Source organism: Oncorhynchus keta, chromosome 11, assembly GCF_023373465.1.
Source record: "Oncorhynchus keta strain PuntledgeMale-10-30-2019 chromosome 11, Oket_V2, whole genome shotgun sequence".
NCBI classification, from domain to species: Eukaryota; Metazoa; Chordata; class Actinopteri; order Salmoniformes; family Salmonidae; genus Oncorhynchus; species Oncorhynchus keta.
This window is the reverse complement of record NC_068431.1, coordinates 54,535,446-54,561,602: the sequence shown is the minus strand read 5'-3', so window position 1 is coordinate 54,561,602 and position 26,157 is coordinate 54,535,446. Positions and strand designations below refer to the sequence as shown.

The 26,157-nt window shown below is 43.5% G+C and overlaps 1 protein-coding gene across 2 annotated transcripts in view; it reads left to right on the top strand.

Annotated features, from left to right (window-relative positions):
• The window catches only part of spns2 (SPNS lysolipid transporter 2, sphingosine-1-phosphate), a 141,605-nt gene that overhangs the window by 89,345 nt on the left and 26,103 nt on the right, over positions 1-26,157 (top strand). For both annotated transcript variants that reach the window (XM_035781343.2, XM_035781344.2), the window contains exons 5-11: positions 4,697-4,763; positions 14,391-14,533; positions 14,714-14,866; positions 15,007-15,196; positions 18,169-18,234; positions 19,437-19,535; positions 23,755-23,918. In XM_035781343.2, the coding sequence (XP_035637236.1) occupies positions 4,697-4,763; positions 14,391-14,533; positions 14,714-14,866; positions 15,007-15,196; positions 18,169-18,234; positions 19,437-19,535; positions 23,755-23,918 (882 nt within the window). The remainder of the gene's footprint in view (positions 1-4,696; positions 4,764-14,390; positions 14,534-14,713; positions 14,867-15,006; positions 15,197-18,168; positions 18,235-19,436; positions 19,536-23,754; positions 23,919-26,157) is intronic.

The following is a 26,157-nucleotide window of genomic DNA, read 5'->3' as shown; positions in this document are numbered from 1 at the left end:
AAAAATCAACATTTCATAGGAAAAGTTCCCAGTTGCTAAACTTGCTCTGTCATTGAAGTGCTTGAAAGAGAAACCAGCAACACTATAATCCTTTATTATTGAAATTCCAATATGACATTACATGCAGTCAACTAATAGTATCGATGGCAGATTGAATGCAGTTGGAGAGACAGACAGGAAAGAACATAAATGTTTCCTCTGAGGAGGATGGTATGCTGAGCCTTTTGATATCGCTCGGCAACAGAAACAATAGGAGGTGAAAGAGTTGGGCCTCAGTAAAGAGCCCACAAACATCCTATAGCACTCTCCCCCTGACTGTTTATCTTTACCAGGGTTGTTGTGACCATTTCCAGGAAGTGACCCCAGGGTTTACAGGAAATGGGTTCCCCCTTCAGTAAAACCCCTCAAGTTAACCATAATAGCCTAATCTATAGACTTGGCCTATGAAGAGTATAGGGCTGCATCCTAAATGGCACCCTATTCCCTGTATAGTGCACTACTTTTGACCAGAGCATAGGGTGCCATTAGTGACAAAAACCTGGGTGTCCTACCCTACCTCCCCAGAGCGAGAGGGGTGATAGTATTTTTCATGCTTGTATGAGTTTTAGTGGTGGTGTGGAACTTCCCAAACACTCTCTGGGTGGACTCTGATAAAATGATTTAGCTATCACTCAGTGGAAATACAATGTACTGCCTGAGCCTGTTCCACTGTTATTTCTGGAGCACTAATCAGTTTAGCACGACAATGTAGACTGTTTCCCCCCCCCCTAGTTCCCCGTCCTGTCCCTCTGTGTGCGTGTATGCGCGCACCTATGTTTGCGTGAGTCTGCACTCCCTCCAGACAGAGAGGCCCATTGAATCTTTCATAACCTTTTGAAAGCCTAATATGCTGATAAGAACCCGATTGTATGGCCTTGTTGGCTGCTCCAGACCATCCATCAATCTATCCCTCCTAATGGTCTTAATCGTCAACACACAGTCTCCTGGCCCAAGGAGCTCTGGGAACAGAGGAAGTAGAAGTGTGCGTGACATGGAATGTTGGGTCGGGGGGAGACGCCCAAGTCAAGGAGCCTGATACAATAGAAAGATGGCGGATGCCCAATTCTGGTTTTATGGGACGAGTGGGGTACCAACATGTACAGACAGACCAGTATAAACAGACCAGTATAAACGTAGACTTCCCACACTTCCAATAAGACAGCAATAGGTTCAAACATAGTTGATATTGATATCAGATATTGACAACAAGGGAACATCCTTCTTTCATCAGTAACTCATCATCCTTATAGGACTAAATGTACTTTTTTTCAAAGCTGGAGAAATGGGGACAAAATGGTCTAACATGGACATCTGAAGGGGTCATCCACTTCAGCAAATCAGGATCCTATTGGCTGTTTTATCAGATAATCTCCCCATCTAAACATGTCAATCAGAACAGCCCTGTCTTGCCTTCATTGATTATCTTCCCTCTCTATACCCTCTGGGCTCTATTTTATCAAACCTAACGCAATGGTAAATCTAAGCGCTGACAGAAACGCTATAGGTTTTGTTGGTATAACAGAAATATTTGAGCTATTTTCATAGCCGTTATTACGAGCGCAAAAGCTGGTGGTGGCGTGAAAGGGCTGTTTTTTTGATGAATATGCAAGTTGTAGGTGTGACTACCCAATCAAGGCATTCCATGGCTTAATACTGTATGCGTTTGTCTCAAGTTCTGTAGGTTATTGACAATCTTTGTGTTGTCATCAATGTTTTTGTTCTAGTCCATTGTGGATTAATACTACAGTTTATTAAATAGCATAGGCTACAGTAACGAGTGATTTTGAATAGCCAATGTTCGTCTTTGTTAACCGGATAAGAAGCGCTCTTTAGAAATGGGAATGATACAAGCCTAATGGAGTATGCACTGCAGGTTGGCCTATGTGAATTGTGAATAATGCAAAAGGCATGTCTGCAAAAGCCACAAGAGTAGACCATTTTGTAACATTTGATGGATAGGCTACTTGGCTAATGCATGGTCAGGATAAGAAAGACACCAGACACATTTCTGTAGAACCAGCTTTCGTGATAGTAAGGTATGGGTAGCTTACTATAAGGGCTTGTTTTTAAATCAAATGAATTGGAAAATAAGCAATTGTTACAGGAAAATAACTGAAATATTTCTACAGTAAATACAAGTGTCACTTGATTATCTCATCTCTTTCCATGATAGGCATACAGCCTACAATATAATAACAGGAGATGGCTAAAATAATGTACAGCATACATAAATAACAAGAGGATGTCCGCTCACTGTTTTGCTGCTGCCAAACTTGATCTTTTAAGATTTATTTCAAAGCGGTCTCACAGGCCAAGCCCTTTATCGATAGTCTTGACTACTTTGCAAATGCATTGGGCAATGACAGAAAAAAATACAATTGAGAGGAGGGGACGCTGTGGATGTTTTTTTTAATCAAATGAAACAAACATATGTTTCTAAATTTCTAAATAGGTTTATGGGTACAAAAAGCATATCTATCTTGTTTGACATTGGATTGACTGCGCTTCCGTTTCCATCCGATAACCAACCGCGTTATACCACTAAGACCAACTTTTGGGTGGTCATAAATATCCCAACCGGCGCATACTGAAATTGCCACCTCAGATATTTGTCACTCCTCCCACCTGGTGCTAGGGTTTGACAATAGAAGAGCGGCAATTTTAACAGGTCGAAATGGCAAACAAGCGCGTGCTTTTGACAATTGCGCTGGTTTTAACGGCAGCCCGAAAAGTGAGCCCTCTGTCTTTGTCCTTGAAATACGGTGATGTTATCTGCTACTGAAGGGATTCGTTTGGCGTGTGCGCGCGCACGTATCTGCTATTGAAGGGTTTAGCTCGGGAATAGAGGGGGTTTGATGTAATCTGATCTAGGGTCAATTCCTTTAGAACATGTGGTTATGTTAATATTCCACTGTGGAACAGACAGAGCACCTTCTGCCTGATGACATGTGTTGATCAAATCAATGAAGTAAATACGTTCTTCAGGTGGAGTCACACATTCTTCCGGTGAGGGGCTGACAAATGAAAGATCAATTCAGTCAGACAACTTTACTTAACTGTCATTGTATTGACATGTTACTGTATGTTAAAGAAGCACACGCCCTTCTTTGAAAAACACACCTAGATTAATGACCGATGCAGAAACCAGACTGGACTCTGATAGCATTGATAAATAGAGTGACAACGGTGTGACTGGGTGAATAATAGCATGTCGTTTGTATTATCTGTCTGTGTGTTGTGTGGCAAAATGACAATTTCAGAGACACAAGGCATCATGAGAAATTGGCTGCACGCATTGTAAACACACAACTGCACGTACGCACTCGCACAGTGACAGACAAGCAGCTACTGGGGCTTTGATCAGTGACAGCATCATATCCCGTCCACATCAAGGACCCAAACCCAATCTAACACTACACACTCGTTAAGCCTCTTAACAGAGAATAAACATCATATACAGAGGCTGAGAGTGAAACAAAAGACAACAGAGCTTTAGGTCACTTAGTGACAGTATCCAACAGTCTGATTCTGATTCATCAGTTCTGAATGTATTCATACCACAAGAAGAATGTTTCTTTTCCACCCAGTATGTGAGTGTGTCTCACGTGGAAGACAAATGCAGACATGCTGATGACTCAGAAGTGAGGACAGCCGTCCTGACAGAGGTGTCCTAGAGGGACCATCGACAGTTCAGACATAACAGCAGAGTACAACTCTCTACACAGATGGGTTGACTCCCGCAATGTACCAATGTGGTCTGTATGTAAAACAACGCGTCTGTATGTTAACAACGTCAGTTTGGCATAGAGGGAAAGGCGGAGTTGGGATATGCAGCGTTCCTACATCACTGCCTTATCAGCTTGTTGACCTAACGTAAAACATCCCACGGACATTTTAAGCCGCTCCTACCCAAACTTGTTATTTGTTGTGGGAGTTGTCTGTCTGTTTTTTTTTTTCCTTTTTCGAAGTTAGCAAGAGTGTCCGTCATTAATCCCAGACGTAGTCACTGCTGTTGTCTAGGTCTAGATTTTCCAGACTACTTCCCCACTTCTGACGTCTCGGAGAGAGAGACAGAGAATCAGACAGACAGTCAGACAGACAGAGAGACAGACAGAAAGTCAGACACTTCCCCACTCAGACAGCCTCTCACCAAGTCATGGGGCTGAGGTCATCATCCCAACATGGGGGCTTGTTAATAATTTACCTCCGGCAAGTCAGACAGCAGCCAAAACAAATAACAATGCCAGGAAAAGTAGGGAAAAAGTGCATCAGGAAGAGCACGTTGTATGACATTTCATAATTGGGATTAATCAAATATCTTAGAATGTGTGTGTGCTGTGCTCCTTCTGAAACTCATTCCTATTTGAATTCTCTCTCTCTCTGTCTCTCTGTGTGCCATCCAACTGGGGGATGCCTGCTCTGCTATCAAGTGCAAGGGCTATCTATCTGTCTACCTTAGTGGGTCATTCTGGAGTAAATTGTGAATTTCTATGACTCTACTCAGCCGTTTTGTTAGAGACCGTGATCAAAAATCTAAGAAAGAAAAGGTCTTTTGAATGCTATAGTGTAGATTGTGGTTGGTTTTATTGGATTGTTCTTATTCTTTATCCAGGCAGAAATGTCTTACCTATTGTCTCCTTCTCTTTGTTTCCTCCAGCGGGCTAGGCTACATCCTGGGCTCCAGTGCAAAGGAGGCTGCAGGAGACTGGCACTGGGCATTGAGGGTAAGACCACCATCATCACCTAATCCTTGCATGCTGACCACACCGCTCGTGTTGCAAAATAAATGTACACATTCATGTTATTCAATCATTGCACTGCTCGCATGCGTCAACGAGCGTCTGCGTATCCAGGTGCTAATTTGTGACGCTTGACGTGGTGCAAGTCCCGCCTCTCCCATCACCTCATTGGTTTTTAGGAGCATATACCCACGTGGGTGATTGAAAGATGAACTGAGGTCCACACTCCAGTCCAGTTGGTAGCTGTAATGCACCTTAAAGTTGGTTGCCAACCGCCATATAAAGTCAGAAGAAGACGAAGCCTGAAGGAGGAGAGATTACTAGAAACAAACTCAGTTTAACATTTTATCTATGGATTGATTGTCGGAGTAGACCTTGTGCATTTCAGGTAGAATAACAACCCAATATTTTTATCCCAGGACAAATTAGCTTGCAACAGCAAGGTAGCTAGCTGAATTGCCATACATGTTTAGTGCTTTTCGACTTGTCCCCAAATTAATATAATTGGTTCAGAGTTTGTTTTGATATTTCAACCTGCGTCTCCTGATCACGTCTGGTGTGAGTGGACAAAATCAACACGTGATGGCGCACACGGACGCAAGCGCGCGAGCGGTCTGGTAAGCATGTAACATGTTCTCTCTAGATGGGGTTTTGCAGTATAGGGCAGGGCAAGAGCATCATCATCATGACATCATGACCCTCATCATCCTCCTTATTGTCATCAGCATCATCATCGTCATGTCCTCTCCTGGCGCACACACTTCTGCAGGGAGCCTATAGTATGGGGCAGGGGTGAGGGGGTTTACTAGTGACATCAGTGACAGAGAAGGGGGGCTTAAGGAAATGCACATACACTCGTGCACATACTGTATACAAACCCACTCACACAAACACATCATGCCTCTGTTTATCTGCCTTGGCCATCTTGGTTACTCCTGATAAGGCATCGCTTGACTTAATGAAACCCTGAATGGATGAGTGAAAGATGACTACCAACGTTAACACTACAAAATGAGAGGGTTGAATTTTATGGTAGTGCAAGGTTTGTGTGTCCCAAATGGCAACCTCGTCCCTATTTAGTATACTACTTTTGACCAGGTTCCATATGGTTTTGGTCAAAAGTAGTGCACTTAATGGGGGAAAAGTTGCCATTTGGGACAAAAGCCCAAAGCTTATAGAAGCTCCTGACCCCGATCTCAGTGGCTGATAACACGTTAATGTTCCATTAGCCTCTGGGTCCCTGGGGTCCTTCCTACCAGTGACATATAAAATCCCACTCTAATGACAAAACAGGGTCTCTCTAACCTGGCCACAGTCTCTTTCTTAGTGGTTTCTTTGTAGGGAGGAGGTGCATTGGGGCCTGCCACAAAGAGAAACTTGCTTCAATTATTTGGCCCACCAAATACCCTATAGAACTCCAATAATAGCAAACTGAATACTGTTAAATCCAAAACTCATTTGAGCAACATGAGGTAATTAATCTGACTAAATTAGTTGGATTTAACTGGAATTATGTGCCTTAATGAGCCATGTCATAAAGAGGAAATTATGTTTCCGCTTGGCATACATACAGTGGGGCAAAAAAGTATTTAGTCAGCCACCAATTGTGCAAGTTCTCCCACTTTTTCTATGGGGTTGAGATCTGGAGACTGGCTAGGCCACTCCAGGACCTTGAAATGCTTCTTACGAAGCCACTCCTTCGTTGCCCGGGCGGTGTGTTTGGGATCATTGTCATGCTGAAAGACCCAGCCACGTTTCATCTTCAATGCCCTTGCTGATGGAAGGAGGTTTTCACTCAATCTCACGATACATGGCCCCATTCATTCTTTCCTTTACATGGATCAGTCGTCCTGGTCCCTTTGCAGAAAAACAGCCCCAATGCATGATGTTTCCACCCCCATGCTTCACAGTAGGTTTGGATGCAACTCAGCATTCTTCGTCCTCCAAACACGACGAGTATTGTTTTTACCAAAAAGTTATATTTTGGTTTGATCTGACCATATGACATTCTTCCAATCTTCTTCTGGATCATCCAAATGCTCTCTAGCAAACTTCAGATGGGCCTGGACATGTACTGGCTTCAGCAGGGGGACACATCTGGCACTGCAGGATTTGAGTCCCTGGCGGCGTAGTGTGTTACTGATGGTAGGCTTTGTTTCTTTGGTCCCAGCTCTCTGCAGGTCATTCACTAGGTCCCCCCGTGTGGTTCTGGGATTTTTGCTCACCGTTCTTGTGATCATTTTCACCCCACGGGGTGCCCCAGATCGAGGGAGATTATCAGTGGTCTTGTATGTCTTCCATTTCCTAATAATTGCTCCCACAGTTGATTTCTTCAAACCAACCTGCTTACCTATTGCAGATTCAGTCTTCCCAGCCTGGTGCAGGTCTACAATTTTGTTTTTGGTGTCCTTTGACAGCTCTTTGGTCTTGGCCATAGTGGAGTTTGGAGTGTGACTGTTTGAGGTTGTGGACAGTTGTCTTTTATACAAGTTCAAACAGGTGCCATTAATACAGGTAACGAGTGGAGGACTCTTAAAGAAGAAGTTATAGGTCTGTGAGAGCCAGAAATCTTGCTTGTTTGTAGGTGACCAAATACTTATTTTCCACCATAATTTGCAAATAAATGCATTAAAAATCCTACAATGTGATTTTCTGAATTTTTTTCCCTCATTTTGTCTGTCATAGTTGAAGTGTACCTATGATGAAAATTACAGGCCTCTCTCATCTTTTTAAGTGGGAGAACTTGCACAATTGGTGGCTGACTAAATACTTTTTTGCCCCACTGTATGCATATTATGTATTTAACCATGGAAGATCAATATTTCTTGTCATGGTGCTTCTTTATTGCTACATCACCACCATTGAAACACTAGGGGCTCTGTTAAGGCGGCGCTAGTGTCAAATGCAAGCTCTTTAGCAATTTCGACTTGTAAAAAGCCAGCGCTCTGCGATTCTCCTGTCTTATATCAGCTTGCTTGTGCTGAGGGAGGTGTGTAAATATTTGAGGTGTGTCCTTAAAACGTATGCCATTGTGCCAATTTCAAGCAGTGCTACTGGTGATATTTAAGACTCACCAAATGCTGGTCTTAGCGGTAACGCAATTGGTTATGGTATACATTTTGCCAGCTGAGGCGCAGTAGTCTAATCAGTAGCCTATAACCAATGTTTTATTAAAAGTCCAATGTAGCTGTTTTTATCTCCATATCAAATCATTTCTGGGTGACAATTAAGTACCTTAATGTGATTGTTTTCAATTATGATGGTCAAAAATAAACAAAAATACCTTCTTAGCAGAGAGCAAATTCTCAAGCAAGAATTTTAGTAGGACTGTCTGGGAGTGGTCTGAGTGAGAATGGGAAAACGCAAAAATTGCTGTTATTGGCAGAGAGGTTTGTAACTCTCTTTCTTATTGGTCTATTAAGTCATTTACCGCATGGTGATGTCAACATGGAAGGCCAAAACTCCATCCCACCAAAACAGGCTGAAATTTCAGGCGTCTTTTCAAACAGCTCTTACACTAAAAGGGCATTATAATCATTCACAATTTCACATTATTATTCTAACCTTATGGTGTGGAAAAGTATATAAAACACAGGAAAATATAAAATATAAATATCATGAGCAGCAAAGCAGTCAACAGACATTCCCATTTCAAACTTTTTTAACAAACCAAAAACTTAAAAATTGGGCGTGCAAAATTATTCAGCCCCCTTAAGTAAAAATTTGTAGCGCCACCTTTTGCTGCGATTACAGCTGTAAGTCGCTTGGGGTATGTCTCTATCAGTTTTGCACATCGAGAGACTGACATTTTTTCCCATTCCTCCTTGCAAAACAGCTCGAGCTCAGTGAGGTTGGATGGAGAGCATTTGTGAACAGCAGTTTTCAGTTCTTTCCACAGATTCTCGATTGGATTCAGGTCTGGACTTTGACTTGTCCATTCTAACACCTGGATATGTTTATTTTTGAACCATTCCATTGTAGATTTTGCTTTATGTTTTGGATCATTGTCTTGTTGGAAGACAAATCTCCATCCCAGTCTCAGGTCTTTTGCAGTCTCCATCAGGTTTTCTTCCAGAATGGTCCTGTATTTGACTCCATCCATCTTCCCATCAATTTTAACCCTGTCCCTGCTGAAGAAAAGCAGGCCCAACCCATGATGCTGCCACCACTATGTTTGACAGTGGGGATGGTGTGTTCAGGGTGATGAGCTGTGTTGCTTTTACGCCAAACATAACGGTTTGCATTGTTGCCAAAAAGTTCAATTTTGGTTTCATCTGACCAGAGCACCTTCTTCCACATGTTTGGTGTGTCTCCCAGGTGGCTTGTGGCAAACTTTAAACAACACTTTTTATGGATATCTTTAAGAAATGGCTTTCTTCTTGCCACTTCCATAAAGGCCAGATTTGTGCAATATACGACTGATTGTTGTCCTATGGACAGAGTCTCCCACCTCAGCTGTAGATCTCTGCAGTTCATCCAGAGTGATTGATCATGGGCCTCTTGGCTGCATCTCTGATCAGTCTTCTCCTTGTATGAGCTGAAAGTTTAGAGGGACGGCCAGGTTTTGGTAGATTTTCAGTGGTCTGATACTCCTTCCATTTCAATATTATCGCTTGCACAGTGCTCCTTGGGATGTTTAAAGCTTGGGAAATCTTTTTGTATCCAAATCCGGCTTTAAACTTCTTCACAACAGTATCTCGGACCTGCCTGGTGTGTTCCTTGTTCTTCATGATGCTCTCTGCGCTTTTAACGGACCTCTGAGACTATCACAGTGCAGGTGCATTTATACAGAGACTTGATTACACACAGGTGGATTGTATTTATCATCATTAGGCATTTAGGTCAACATTGAATCATTCAGAGATCCTCACTGAACTTCTGGAGAGAGTTTGCTGCACTGAAAGTAAAGGGGCTGAATAATTTTGCACGCCCAATTGTTCAGTTTATGATTTGTTAAAATAGTTTGAAATATCCAATAAATGTCGTTCCACTTCATGATTGTGTCCCACTTGTTGTTGATTCTTCACAAAAAAATACAGTTTTATATCTTTGTTTGAAGCCTGAAATGTGGCAAAAGGTCGCAAAGTTCAAGGGGGCCGAATACTTTCGCAAGACACTATCTTAAGATTCATTCACTAACTGTATCTTGCTATGGATAAGAGCATCTGCTAAATTACTAAAATGTAATTACTAAAATGTAAAAATTCTATAATAGACTAACATTCGAATAGGAGTTGATGACAATGCAGTACATAAAAGACTGTAAATACACAACTTGAAGCAACCACATATTTAGCCATGGATTATGTTCTGATTGGCCAGTGAGGGGCCAAGCCTCGACACACCCACAACTTGTTTATTCATCAACACCCAGCCCTTTCGTGCCACCACCAGCTACTGCGCCCATAATTCTGTTTCTGAAAATAGCTATAATATTTCTGACACACCCCCAAACCTATAATACTACCGCCAGCGCTAAGGTTTACTATTGTGTTAGGTTTGTTAGAGCCTTAGAACTCCTGTTCCCATCATTTTATTGCATAGATCAATTGAAACACTTTTAGGACTCTTACCAAAACATTTTAACAGTCAATAGCACAGTTAACAGATCCTACAACAGCCCATACCAGTAGTCATGGAGGAGGCCTCTGCCGTGAGTCTGACCAGTTAAAGTCCTTATGTGACAGCTCCTCCTCACATTAACATGTATAAGTCGTCTGACATTGAAAACAATCATCAAGGACTGAATGTTATACGGACATTTTAAGGAGGGCATTTACAATCCCTTCCAGAACATCAACATATAAAATATTTCTATTGCTCTATTGCCTTGGGTAAATGGAAAATCCATGTGTCCCGTTGCTTTGAGGGAGTAGGGACATGTCTGGAAAACTAAGTGTCGTGGGGAAGGAGGGACAGGAGGATTGTTCCAGTCGAAGTTGTCATTCTGACCCTCCAATAAAACAAGACGGAGAGAGACAGAGAGAGACAGACAGACAGACAATATGATTAATCACCTCCAGTCTGCCATTGCTCGGACAGAGAAAAACAACAAACACATGAAAAGCCTTTCTTACCAGAAGCCATATCCTGCTTTAAGGAAAAAACACTTTGCACCGCTTTCCGCTTGTTTTCCACTCCCCGGAGCTGCTCAGGACTGGCCGCCTTCCTGGAGGGGTGGAGGGAGGGATGGATGGAGGGGGTTATAGAGAAGGTAGAGAACTAACAGGGAGGGAGAGATAGATAGCGGCTTTGCTCAATAGTTAACCCCCTTACCTTCACATACTGGGCAGGAAAGGGGTGTATAGTTAAGGTATGCACAGTACTATAGTGAGATAGAGTTTCTGAATAGTTACCCTCTAACTCTCAAGATTGATGGATAGAGAGGATTTAGGAGTAGTGGTGAGGACAGCTAACCCTCATACACTGGGCCTAACCCTCCCAACCCTCACACTCTTGGCAGGAAAGACCGACTAGGACCTGCAACCTAACCCTTGACCTCTTGATTACAGCAAGGTATTCCATTGGCATAGCGTCAGGGTCGGAGGCCATAGTGACTTACAAGGCCCCGCTTTCATTTAAATTAATTATCATATGATAATAAGACAAGAATGTGCAAGTGTGAACTTGTGAAAAACAACCTGTTATTTGAGATTCTGTCTGGTTTTGTACTTTACTTCTTCATGCGATCCACTGAGGTGCTACAGGACTGACTGTGGTACTGAGGATGTATCATAGCATTAGATGGAATACTCATGTGACAGAGCAGAGGAAGTCTTTATTACTGCTAACACCTCCGTAGGCAGTGATACAGTCCTCTATACTGAATTATGTGGTAAGACTGCTGCAGATATTATATATTTGGAGAACATGAAAAAATCCTATGAAAACATGCTCATGCGCTCGTGCTCAGGCATGCACACAGGCAGTTGCGCACAAATACACACACACACAGACACGCACAAACACACACACATACTGCATCAGCCGGCTGGTTCCGAATACGGATGTGCCTCTACAACAAGTTGTAAAAAATATTGCGGTGGATTTAATCTGGCAGACAGAATTGTTTTTTCTTCCATGAGTACTGTGTGTATTCTCACCTCTTTCATGTGGGCAACCCAGCCTAATGACAAACAACTCCCACAAACACACTCTCTCTCTCATTGTCTCTCGCTCTCCGTCTGTCTGTCTGTCTGTCTGTCTGTGTGTGTGTGTGTGTGTGTGTGTGTGTGTGCTCAATGCAGTGAGTCTTATAAAAGATGATGGAGATAATAGAGGCTTGCCAGAGAGACTAGTAGCTGCAACGGCACATATCACACAAATCAAATCAAATTTTATTTGTCACATACACATGGTTAGCAGATGTTAATGCGAGTGTAGCGAAATGCTTGTGCTTCTAGTTCCGACAATGCAGTAATAACAAACACGTAATCTAGCTAACAATTCCAAAACTACTACCTTATAGACACAAGTGTAAGGGGATAAAGTATATGTACATAAAGATATATGAATGAGTGATGGTACATAGGCAAGATACAGTAGATGGTATTGAGTGCAGTATATGCATATGAGATGAGTATGTAAACAAAGTGGCATAGTTAAAGTGGCTAGTGATACATGTATTACATAATGATGCAGTAGATGATATAGAGTACAGTATATACGTATACATATGAGATGAATAATGTAGGGTATGTAAACATTATATTAGGTAGCATTGTTTAAAGTGGCTAGTGATATATTTGACATCATTTCCCATCAATTCCCATTATTAAAGTGGCTGGAGTGGAGTCAGTGTGTTGGCAGCAGCCACTCAATGTTAGCCTCCTGAGGTTGAAGAGGCGCTGCTGCGCTTTCTTCACGATGCGGTCTGTGTGGGTGGACCAATTCAGTTTGTCTGTGATGTGTACGCCGAAGAACTTAAAACTTACTACCCTCTCCACTACTGTTCCATCGATGTGGATAGGGGGGTGTTCCCTCTGCTGTTTCCTGAAGTCCACAATCATCTCCTTAGTTTTGTTGACGTTGAGTGTGAGGTTATTTTCCTGACACCACACTCCGAGGGCCCTCACCTTCTCCCTCTAGGCCGTCTCGTCGTTGTTGGTAATCAAGCCTACCACTGTTGTGTCGTCCGCAAACTTGATGATTGAGTTGGAGGCGTGCGTGGCCACGCAGTCGTGGGTGAACAGGGAGTACAGGAGAGGGCTCAGAACGCACCCTTGTGGGGCCCCAGTGTTGAGGATCAGCGGGGTGGAGATGTTGTTGCCTACCCTCACCACCTGGGGGCGGCCCGTCAGGAAGTCCAGTACCCAGTTGCACAGGGCGGGGTCAAGACCCAGGGTCTCGAGCTTGATGACGAGCTTGGAGGGCACTATGGTGTTAAATACCGAGCTGTTAGTCGATGAACAGCATTCTCACATAGGTATTCCTCTTGTCCAGATGGGTTAGGGCAGTGTGCAGTGTGGTTGAGATTGCATCGTCTGTGGACCTATTTGGGCGGTAAAGCAAATTGGAGTGGGTCTAGGGTGTCAGGTAGGGTGGAGGTGATATGGTCCTTGACTAGTCTCTCAAAGCACTTCATGATGACGGAAGTGAGTTTAGGTAGTCGTTTAGCTCAGTTACCTTAGCTTTCTTGGGAACAGGAACAATGGGGGCCCTCTTGAAGCATGTGCGAACAGCAGACTGGAATAAGGATTGATTGAATATGTCCGTAAACACACCAGCCAGCTGGTCTGCGCATGCTCTGAGGGCGCGGCTGGGGATGCCGTCTGGGCCTGCAGCCTTGCGAGGGTTGACACGTTTAAATGTTTTCCTCACGTCGGCTGCAGTGAAGGAGAGTCCGCATGTTTTAGTTGCGGGCCGTGTCAGTGGCACTGTATTGTCCTCAAAGCGGGCAAAAAAGTGATTTAGTCTGCCTGGGAATAGTTACACTGTTTGTATTCGGTCATGTTTCCAGTCACCTTGCCCTGATTAAAAGCAGTGGTTCGCGCTTTCAGTTTCACGCGAATGCTGCCATCAATCCGCGGTTTCTGGTTTGGGAATGTTTTAATCGTTGCTATGGGAACGACATCTTCAGCGCACATTCTAATGAACTCGCTCACCGAATCAGCGTATTCGTCAATGTTGTTGTCTGACGCAATACGGAACATATCCCAGTCCACGTGATGGAAGCAGTCTTGGAGTGTGGAATCAGATTGGTCGGACCAGCGTTGAACAGACCTCAGCGCGGGAGCTTCTTGTTTTAGTTTCTGTCTGTAGGCAGGGATCAACAAAAAAAGAACTGAGCTCTCAGAGAGGAAAAAGACTCCCTCTCCTAAACACTATCAGACCTAGAGGGCTTGTACAGGACACCAAGCATATCGCAAGACACAATGCAACCGCTCTGCAGTCACTCAACATGCACTTATAAAAGCACTTGTTATTTTGACATTGCAAAGTAGGTACCAGACATCCCTCCCAGATTTCCTTACATAGCTATCCTGTATCTGTGCCTTTATATGTATCTGGTATTCTTACAGGCACAGTAACTTCCTCATAAGCCACCGTGTTCTGTCTGTAGGTTTCAGTATGGGATGCCTGTCCACATAAGCCACTGTGTTGTGTCTATAGGTATCTCCAGTGCTGGGGATGACAGCAGGGACCCTTATCCTGTTCTTCGTGCCTGAGCCAAAAAGAGGGCATGCTGACCAGCTAGGAGGGCGCATCAAACATCGCACCTCCTGGCTCTGTGACATGAAGGCCCTGGCCAAGAAGTAAAACCTCAGTTAACTTCCATTCATCTGCTGTACCTTTCTTATCTATGTGGTTTAGAGTGCGAGACCGAGAGAGAATACTGCTAGATCCTTTCCTTTTGTCCTTCAGCATCTGAGATTGCATACTGCAGGTAAATAAATTACTATCTAAATGGTGTTGTGTGTGTTCCTCCCTTCTAGCCGTAGCTATGTGTTCTCCTCCCTGGCGTCTGCTGCGGTGTCGTTTGCCACGGGGGCATTTGGCATGTGGATCCCTCTCTACCTGTTCAGGGCTCAGGTGGTACAGAAGACAGCAGAGGCCTGCACTAAAGACATCTGCAGCAGCAAGGACAGGTCAGAGTTTACTCTTGAGTTCTCCGTTTTATTAACCTGATCTGATTAATTTATAACCTCTTGCTGTCCAATAACAATTCATTCTCGTGATCTGAAATGTATTTGCTTCTCTCTTACCTCTCTCCCTGGTCTCTGTGCAGTCTGATCTTTGGTGCGATCACGTGTGTTACGGGGCTGCTGGGGGTGGTGATCGGGGCGGCCACCACCCGCCTATGTCGTCAGAAGACTGAGCGGGCGGACCCCCTGGTGTGTGCCGTCAGCATGCTGGGCTCAGCCATCTTTGTCTGCCTCATCTTCGTCGTGGCCAAGAAGAGCATCATAGGAGCTTATGTGAGAGTGGTCTAGTTACAAATCTGTCTTTACTCGCAAACATGTATCATACCATAACTGTCATCGCTTCAAATATGTATCATACCATAACTGTCATCGCTTCAAACATGTATCATACCATAACTGTCATCGCTTCAAATATGTATTATACCATTACTGCCTGGGCCTGAATTCATAAAGCGTTTCAGAGTAGGAGTTCTGATCCAGGGAGTTTTCTTCTAGCCACTGTTTGGGCTTTTAGGCTGGTTTTCTGTATAAGCACTTTGTGACATCTACTGATGTAAAAAATGCCTTTATTAATACATTTGATTGGATCAGTTTCACCTTTTTAGATGATAATGAATATGTTTATATGGACAGAGGAGACCTGAGGGTTTGATGACAAAGCAGGATCAACCAGCTAACTTGCCTAAATATTCTGAAATAACTTCTTATTTTGTAGAAAGATAAGATTGAAATGGGCATGGTCTAATTGATTCGACAACCAAAAAACACATATAACTAAATTTAGCTTTCATAATAAACCAGAAAATCAATAGTTATTTCTGGTTGTTTATTAAAGTTAGCTGGCTAACTTATTGATCCCGCTTTGTAGTATACCCCTCTGAGCCTAGATCAGCGCTCCTGCTCTGAGACTCTTTGTGAATACAGGGCCAGCCAGATTCCAATGGTACACAGGGTCACATTCTCTGGCTGGAAGACTGTGCAAACCAACCTGTTTATGGGAATTAGGATATTTTCCATCTTCGTCATTATTGTTGCTCAGGTTGTTGAAAGTCAGTTCCTACTCTTTTGTCTCTGATAAGAGCGTAAAATGTGTTCTCTGTGAGTCACAAAAAAATGCCACAGTGCATTGTTCCTGTCCGGGGCAGCGATTGTTAAAAGCTGCACTCTTTCCTGCTTTACATGGCAATTGAACAAGCAAACACCCTGTGCATTCCCACCGTAGCACCGCGGGCCCCTGGCCTGTGGGTCCGTTTCCTTTTGACCTGATAGACACAGTGTAAACCCCTGGCCTTGACAAAGATGGCTAGCCTGGTCCCAAATCTTTGTGTACTGTCTTGCCGACTCCTATGGCCAGTGTTACGCATATGAGTTGGCAAGACCGCACAAACAGATCTGGGACTAGGCTAAGAGATGGCTTCTTTCTGAGGACAGGCATCCCAGAGTAAGCTAGACTATTCATTATTTGCAGACCAGTGTGTCTCTTTGCCTGGCTAGGTGCCTCTTGCCCATTTACTGGGCTCTGTGTGGGTTCATATGAAGTCAACAATCCCAACAGGAGTTAACTTTTACAGGTCAGGAGCAGGTCTGCCCTACATTTTTATGTGTATATGAGGACACCTTGGCAGCAGGGCAGCCAGACAAACAGCAGCAGAGAGGTATGATACAGGCTTGGAGTTCAGGGCAGTATTCATGGCTGATATGTCCAGACAACTGTACATATTAAATATCCTCTTGTTTTATGCTGGTTGTTACTGTGACAACTCAAGTTACATTGCTAAGCACTGACAGATGTGGTGTTGAAGATAGTGACACCCTAGTGGTGTGAGGCAGGGCACAGCAGCCATGTTTGTCTCTCTGTCTGTTTGGGGTGTGATTTGGAGTCTAGACCCAGACAGCTGTTGCCTCACAGGCAGGCTGGCCGGCTGATCTGAGGAGAGTTCGTTTGAGGTTCTGTTTCTGGTTCCCAGGAGGCTGTGTGTCAGTCACGGTGTCTGAATGGCAGTTTAACAGTCTGCACTACTTCCAGACACAGAGTGTCAATCTAAACCCTGGTGTGTGTGTGTGTGTGTGTGTGTGTGTGTGTGTGTGTGTGTGTGTGTGTGTGTGTGTGTGTGTGTGTGTGTGTGTGTGTGTGTGTGTGTGTGTGTGTGTGTGTGTGTGTGTGTGTGTGTGTGTGTGTGTGTGTGTGTGTGTGTGTGTGTGTGTGTGTGTGACATAGATCCTCCAGTCCTCCATTGCCAACCACGATACATTGGATTCTATCGCAACCAAATCTCTCTGGATCTATTACTAGAAAGTGTTTGTGTCGCCACACAGCCTTGCCAGCTGCTCAGGGCTTGCTTTGATTAGAGATGTCAGGAGACTATGTACACATTCTCCTGAATGTCAAGTCCCTCTATGTTATTCAATATCTGTGTTTTAAGTTATCGTTACAAAGTGAGAGCCAGGGATATGGACTCGATGTTTGTTAATTTGTGAGAACCCTTGTTGAGTTGATCTGTTGTTGTGAGACCAGAAGAGTGAGAACATTTTGTCCACTAGAGGAATATACACTAGCCTCGCTGACAGACATTTACAGAGACTAAGTGCGTCCCAAATAGAACCCTATATTCCTAGAAAAGAATAAGTGCTATCTAGAACCTAAAGGGTTCTTCGCCTGTCCCCATAGGAGAACCCTTTTTGGTTCCAGATAGAATCCTTTCCACAGAGGGTTCTACATGGAACCGAAAAAGGTTCTCCTATGGGGACAGGCGGGGAACCCTTTTGGAACCCTTTTTTGTAAAAGTGTACTCCCTATATACGGCACTACTTTTGACCAGGGCCCATGAAGCTCTGGCCAAAAGTAGTGCACTATAAAGTGAATAGGTGGCGCAATCACTTTCTCCATACCATTCTGCGCTGGTTCCCTGCTCACCTAGGCTAGCATTCCAAATGGCACACTATTCCCTATATAGTAAATAGGGTGCAAGTTTATACTTAACCCCAGTTCAATTGGCACCGAATGAAGCAGTCCATCCCTGTATAACGTGAGCACAGCGTAATAGCATGTTTCCACACAGACCACAGCAACTGAAGCATTTTAATTCCCTGTGTTTTCCGATATCTGCAAAACAAGAGACACCTTTTGACTTTCACTTCTTTCACTCTCATTGGCTGTGGCCTAAGTCTGTGCAAGGTGAAACTCAGATCAGACAGTCCTAATGGTTGGTATTTAATATCCCTCTTTCTTTCTCTCTCGTTTTCAGGTCTGTATCTTCATAGGGGAAACGCTGCTCTTTCTGAACTGGGCCATCACGGCAGACATTTTAATGGTATGTACTAAGAAAAAACTATACCTCTGTTGCCTACCACTGGAAACGTCTAATACTGCACTACTGTAATAAAGGGTGGTTATCTCTTCTGGTGCAATTTGAGTTTCTTATTTTGAGTTATGAAATGCATGACTGTAACAGGGACAGGGAGCTTTGTATATATCGGATGGGGCTCAGTCATCATAATTATGCCCTTGACCATGCATGATGCATACACCACTCATGGAAAGACTAAATGCATGGGAGAGCTCTTTTTCAGACAGGCCAAATACTATTTCATTGAGCTTGCCTGGTGCAATACAATAGTCGCAGAACTGCAAATCCATCCATCTGGAACTCCAGGCAGGCTAAAGTTAACACAACATTTATTTGAAAAGATATCAAATAGTACTTGACCCAAGTCCCAAAGAAATGATCTAGGAGGGTAGCTTAGAACTTGTTTACGTGTGTACGTTTACGTGTAGCCAAATGAAATGGGACTTCCTGTGAAGTGAAAGGACCAGCCAAACTCATGAATCTGCCAGTTAGAATAGACATACTGGTGAGTTAGCTTGCAGAGGGTAGGGGAGAGGAGACAGGACAGTCAGCTGCAGAGTAGAGGCCCATACATTAATTACTGGACAGCACTTACCATACAGCACTTACTGTGTGTGTGCGTGTGTTAGACTCACACACACACACACACAGTTCTAATCTAGCTGGAGATGACAAGCCTGGAGGTCTTTGGCAGTGAGGTGGACTGAACTTGCATAATTGAGGTCTCCTGAAGTTGTTGTTGTTTTACTATGGATGGACGTATGGATAGCAGTGGAGGCTGTTAAGGGGAGGACGGCTCATAATAACGTCTGGAACAGAGCAAATGGAATGGCATCTAAACACATGGAGACCATGTGTTTGATGTATTTGATACCATTCCACCTATACCGCTCCATACCTTACTTCAAGCCCGTTCTCCCCAATTAATGTACCATCAACCTCCTGTGATGGATAGATCCTTCCTTCTACATCCCTAGTCACCACTTCTGCCCTCGTTTCAACTCGCTCTCCATCTCTCTCTGTTATGTGATGATGTGTTATATCTTATGTGATTGAATTTGGACCTTGACGATATTTTTTTTAGTACGTGATGGTGAAGCTAAATAAATGTCTGCACAAGAAGCCAGTCAAGTCGAGTCTCATCTGATCTTATCATCTCTCTGCAGTATGTTGTCATTCCGACTCGGAGGGCCACAGCGGTTGCCTTCCAGGGCTTCACTTCCCATCTCCTGGGGGATGCTGGAAGCCCATACCTCATAGGCCTGGTAAGACTACTCTACTCTCGCTCTCTTTGTGTGTGTGTGTGTGTGTGTGTGTGTGTGTGTGTGTGTGTGTGTGTGTGTGTGTGTGTGTGTGTGTGTGTGTGTGTGTGTGTGTGTGTGTGTGTGTGTGTGTGTGTGTGTGTGTGTGTGTGTGTGTGTGTGTGTGTGTGTGTGCGTTTACGTGTGTATGCATGCTTTTGCGTGTGTGTTCATTTATATGTGAGTACTGTGTGTGAGAGTTACTTGGGATCCATAGTCCTGTAGTGTGGATGAATAGGTTGTTACATACAATACTGTATATGTATCATAACACATTCACACTATTCACTCATCACTTGATGCTTTTTAGTAGCCTTTGTCTAACTCTGCCATTGCAAGGTTAAATGAGGTTGGTACCACAACAGCTTTTAACAAACCTCCCATTAGGACTAGTAGTGAACAGAGGTGTGACTTCACTTCGCCAGTCGTTCGCTAATTTCTGCCAACCCACTTTCCAGTAAACCCAGTTCCCATGGGGACACCATTATGACTAGTAGTCAGAACCAGTGAACATGGCTCTTACTGGCACTCACATTCTCAAGGACACACACTGCTCTCTAAGTGTTCCCTCTGGTCTCCTAAATGCCTGGCCTTACACTGCATCCTTACATAGACAATAGCTTCAGCCCCCGCTCCTATACCATCCTATAAGTGGCCATGATGTCACTAGTTCCGGGCGTGTTTTCTGAACGTTTCACCAAGATGAAAGAGATATGCCAAGCGTCCATGACATTACTATACCGTTCCAAGTCCATTCCAGAAGGGGGGGAACATATTTCACCCCAAGCTGCCAACTGGCATTTGAGTAATTCTGGAGAGAAAGCATCGGAGGAGAACTTTCCAAGTTAAACAGTAACCCAATGGAAATGCCCCTCTACTCGGCATGGTGTGCTGCACTGTGGTCGACCTGGGAGAGAGTGCTGGAGCTAGGAGGTTATACACACTGTGTCCCCACACACAGTGTGACCACATGCCTAAATACGTGTGGCAAGGGGTAAAGGGTGAGGTGGACTGCCCTGAGTTGCCTATCTCGGTATGAATAAGTTACTTATCTCCTCCAATACTGAATAACTTACACAATATACTATTAGCCAAAGATGTGCTTCCAAAGCTTCATTTGACCTTATGCCATGAAGTGAGGTGGTTTCAAATTGTTGTTCTACTGTCCTCAGTAAGAGCCAACAGTGGTCTTGATTAGAGAATCAAACTCAGGCCTGGGGATTCACTGGGGACAGGCAGAACAGTGACAGACGGGGCTGTGGAACAGCAGATACAGCAGTTATTTAAGAAGGGGGAGAAAAGTATATACAACTACCGTTCAAAAGTTTGGGGTCACTTAGAAATGTTCTATTTAAAATAAAAAAATAACATCAAATTGATCAGAAGTACGGTGTAGACATTGTTAATGTTGTAAATGACTATTGTAGCTGGAAACTGCAGATGTTTTATGGAATATCTACATAGGCGTACAGAGGCCCATTATTAGCAACCATCACTCCTGTGTTCCAATAGCACGTTGTGTTAGCTAATCCAAGTTTATCATTTTAAAAGGCTCGTTGATCATTAGAAAACCCTTTTGCAATTATGTTAGCACAGCTGAAAACTATTGTTCTGTTTAAAGAAGCAATAAAACTGGCCTTCTTTAGACTAGTTGAGTATCTGGAGCATCAGCATTTATGGGTTCCAGGCTCAAAATGGCCAGAAACGGTGAAATGGTCAGAAACTCGTCAGTTTACTATTGTTCTGAGAAATGAAGGCTATTCCACGTGAGAAATTGCCAAGAAACTGAAGATCTCGTACAACGCTGTGTACTACTCCCTTCACAGAACAGTGCAAACTGGCTCTAACCAGAATAGAAAGAGGAGTGGGGGCCCTGGTGCACGACTGAGCAAGAGGACAAGTACATTAGAGACTTATGTTAAAATGAAGGCTTAACACAACTCCTAACCTTAACCCTAACCCCTAGCCTAGCTGAGGTTAACGTTAGCCACCACAAATTGGAATTTGTAACATGTCATATGTTTTGAAAATTTGTGTTGTACATTTTGTAAATTCATAACATATCATACAAATTATAATTCATAACATATCATACAAAATGGATGATGGACATCCAAAATGTAATTACATACCATGCAAAATGTAACCTATCATACTAATTCACACAGAGCGTGTAAAGAAAAATATGAAATGCTCTGAGACCAGGTTGCTGTGATTCATCCCTCCCGGAATGTCACCGACCTCCAGACCAAGGAGACCAGGCCCAGAATGCCCTGAATGCGTCACCATGCAGCGACTCCTCTATCTCTGACTGGCCCGGAGATTTAGCAGGCCGGTGTGATGGGCTCATCATGACGCACTCTACCAACCCACAACCCTCCTGCCTCCACACCCGCCACCCCCCACCACAAGGATGAACAGAGTCTGCAGATCTGAAATCACGGGAAAACATGTCAGCCGTTCATCGCTTAGCAACTACAGAATAAAGCAGCCTTGAGCCACCCACTTGGTGCAGAATTAGGTTTTTACAAGTACTTGTGCTGCCCAAGACCCAAATATTAGACCTGCATTAGAGACGTGCCCTCAGAGGATCGTGAACCGAAGCAGCCACAGTGCATTGCCTTTGTATATTGATGGAGGATGTGTGTTAAAATTAACTGGGCTCCCACTGTATCCTGCAGTACTGGTCCTTCTTATTGAGTGACAAGCCATTCATCCACAGTATATAGTCCCCCTTGTACCAGCACGTAGGCCAGAGTGGCTGACAAATACAAACCATAGCTTCAGGGAGGAATATAATGAACAAGTGTAAAGACACATGTAAGTGTGTGTGTGTGTGTGTGTGTGTGTGTGTGTGTGTGTGTGTGTGTGTGTGTGTGTGTGTGTGTGTGTGTGTGTGTGTGTGTGTGTGTGTGTGTGTGTGTGTGTGTGTGTGTGTGTGTGTGTGTGTGTGTGTGTGGCAAATGGCCAGAGGCAGAGTGGTTGGCGATGTAATCTCCCTGCAATCTTGCAAGAAATGCCTTGTAATGGATCATTTGACATGCACTATGTATTTTTAGCCCACACATAAATTTGTGCATGCATACAGTCATACACTCTCACATGCACACTCTTATAACACCCACCTACACTCTGAGAAAGAGAGAGAGAGAGAGAGAGAGAGAGAGAGAGAGAGAGAGAGAGAGAGAGAGAGAGAGAGAGAGAGAGAGAGAGAGAGAGAGAGAGGCAAGCCCTGTCAGTCTTTACCTTTTTCAATTCAATCTAACTATTTATCCTCTCAGGGGAAATTAAGAAAGGCAAGTCAGGGGACCTGGGCTGTCAGGGCAGGAGTGAGTGTTCTGCCATTCTCCACAGCACTTTGAGGAACACTGGCCAACCTGCACTCACAGTTTGTGTGTGTGTGTCAGCACTTTAGTAAGACTATCTCCCAGCTGTTGTTTTCTTTAGCACATTGCGTGACGGACCAGGGCAACACTCAGCTCGGGAGAACTCTAACCTTGAAATTACTGAATAGGCTGCTTGGAATATCCACTTTTAGAGACATTGGTGTTTTGTAACATTTTCTCCTTTTTGTGTTTGAGATATTCATTGGTTAAGTGTGTTACTTTGCATTATTGATTTGCCTAATGGATCGGGGACGATATGTATGGATCTGCCCTGTAGCCTGTAGCAGTCAGAGGAGCTCATGTAACTCACTACTACTCCTTGTAGTAACTCACTACTACTACACTCCTTGTAGTCTTTGGCGTCTGTTGCAAGATCTGACCGTGCTGTCCAGAGATTAGCTTTTTTCTGCTTTGATAACTTTACATAAGAGTCAAATGAATCTCTTGCTAAATGAGTCACACATACTGTAATTATGCAATGCACTATAATGGTAACAAGCACTAGGATTGATGCAGAAACATTATATGCCGGTTTCCCGGACACAGATAAGCCCTTGACTAAAAAGTAATATTAAATATTGAATGGAGATTCTACTTTGTAGTACAGGAATAGGTCTTCTCTGGATCTAGGAAACCGGCCTGAATAGTAATATTAGTGATCACTATTGGTGACTTGGAAAGACACGAGTGTGCATAATGTCTATAGCATATCCATATTCCTTTACTGTTGTTTTTCTCTCTCTCTCTCTCTGTGTGTGTGTGTGTGTGTGTGTGTGTGTTTGTGTGTATGTGTTCAGATATCGGATGCCCTCCAGAAGAGCTACACTAGGTCGGTGCTATGGCAGTTCCTCAGTTTGGGTTATGCCCTCATGCTCTGTCCCTTCGTCATCGTCCTGGGTGGCATGTTCTTCTTGGCAACCGCCCTCTTCTTCCTCGATGACAGGGACAAAGCAGAGAAACAGTGAGTCTCTTTTCGCCCTGCTTCTGTATAACCTAGATTACATTGATATTTTAAGCATTTCGTAGACACTCTTATCCAGAGTGACTTACAATCAGTGCTTCCTACAAATAGCCAAAGCAACCTCATATCACGATCATTGCAAGTTAGTAAATCCATAACGTTTTTTTTAGGAAAGGTCATTGTAAAACATGCACCTTACATCTGATCATCTTGAAACTTTCTCTGTAAAGCTAACTTTCATCAAGGTTTTACATGTCCATTCATGTACCATCCATAATTCTTCTTATTTGCTTAATTTCTCCAACATGTCAAGTCTGCTTTTTGGGGCATACACTCCCCACAAGGGGTACAATAGACACACACATCAAAAGTTTCATTTATATTTTTTGTCCATTCTGTAAGACAATCAAGTCGTGATTCCACGTGGAAATGTAAATTCCGTCACGCTTGAATCGCCCGGAGAGGTAAACAGAGACGAAGCGATCAGGGTCAGTGGAGAGAGATTGTTCCAGGCTTTTATCCTTGACAAAAAGGGCTAGAGTCAGCTGGGAGCAGCAGACAACGACAAGACACTCTCATTGAAGCAATGGACGTTCAAGGTCAACCGCGGTACTGCAGGCATTGTTAGCAGAAAACGATCCCACCATTATAGTGAATGTAAAAATGACGATCTTCGTGGTTAATCTTCATCTAAAAAAAATATTAAAAATGTAAAGTCAATAATGGTACCAAGAACGGCTTCTAATACACCAGATGTACAGTACCAGTCAAAGGTGTGGACACTTTTTTTCAAGGGTTTCAAGGGTTTCAAGGGTTTTTTACTGTTTTCTACATTGTAGTATAATAGTGAAGACATCAAATCTACATGACCTCGACCCAATTGAGATGGTTTGGGATGAGTTGGACCGCAGAGTGAAGAAAAAGCAGCCAACAAGTGCTCAGCATATATGGGAACTTCTTCAAGACTGCTGGAAAAGCATTCCAGGTGAAGCTGGTTTAGAGAATGCCAAGAGTGTGCAAAGCTGTCATCAAGGCAAAGGGTGGCTACTTTGAAGAATCTCAAATATAAAATATATTTAGATTTGTTAACACTTTTTTGGTTACTATATGATTCCACACAAGAAGTTAGTGCTGGATTGAAATTTACAGAATGGTTACCTGGAGGAAAATAGGGGAGGGTCTTGCTTTTCAACTTCAGTCAAAGGAAGTAAATCTAGTCTAAGGGAGGGTCATTCAATTGAGTAAATTTCAATATCTATCAGTGTTTTAGAATTAGTTGTTTATTAGGCTATGTGTGCCTGCTGAATCGCCGCAGGGTGCGCAATATCAGGTGCGCCTATAGACTATTTTTTTATTTAACTAGGCAAGTCAGTTAAGAACAAATTCTTATTTCCAATGACGGCCTAGGAACAGTGCCTGTTCAGGGGCAGAACGACAGATTTGTACCTTGTCAGCTCGGGGATTTGAACTTGCAACCTTCTGGTTACTAGTCCAACACTCAAACCACTAAGCTACCCTGCCGCCCCCAAATGATCCAAAGCCTATAGGCTATAGTAGTCAAAGTGCATGCTTGGAGAACCACACTGCAATGGGTATTCCAATCCTGAGCCCTGGCCTGCTCTGCTCTTGCTGATCAAAAACGGTTTTGTGTGCTGCCTAACCAATGGCTGTGCAGTGTAGGCCTACGGTGGCAGTTCAGGAGGAGAGTCAAAGGCTTCTCCCAATTTTGTCGTTTTTGTACTTTCTTGCACACGGACTAGCCTATAGGCTATGTCATGTTCAGTTTGAGAAGGAGAGAGCAAAGATGAGAAGGAGGACCTGAGGCCAACTTTGATAGCTTGCTACTACTATAATTAATTTGATTAAAAACTATATGTTTCTTGCCAATGATGTAAGACAAAAGAAAAATGGAAACTGCATGACATTTTTATAAAAAATATATATATTTTCTTCGAACCTGCAAATACGATGAGAGATTCATTCAATGCTTTTACTATAAAGAAGATATTTCTACTCTTGTCCACGGTGGTCCAAGGACAACCCACAACCTTCTGGCCTGCAGCCCCGTGTGCTATCAAAATTCCTGCGTTGCCATGTAATGCTTACAGAACAAAGAACAGTTTCTAAAACTGCATATCTAAGTCTCTGTTCTGTCCAAAAAATGTGTGTAAACGGTAGACATGTTCTCTGCTATTCACTTTGTTTTAATTATTATTGTCTTGGGTATAAGGAGGGTCTC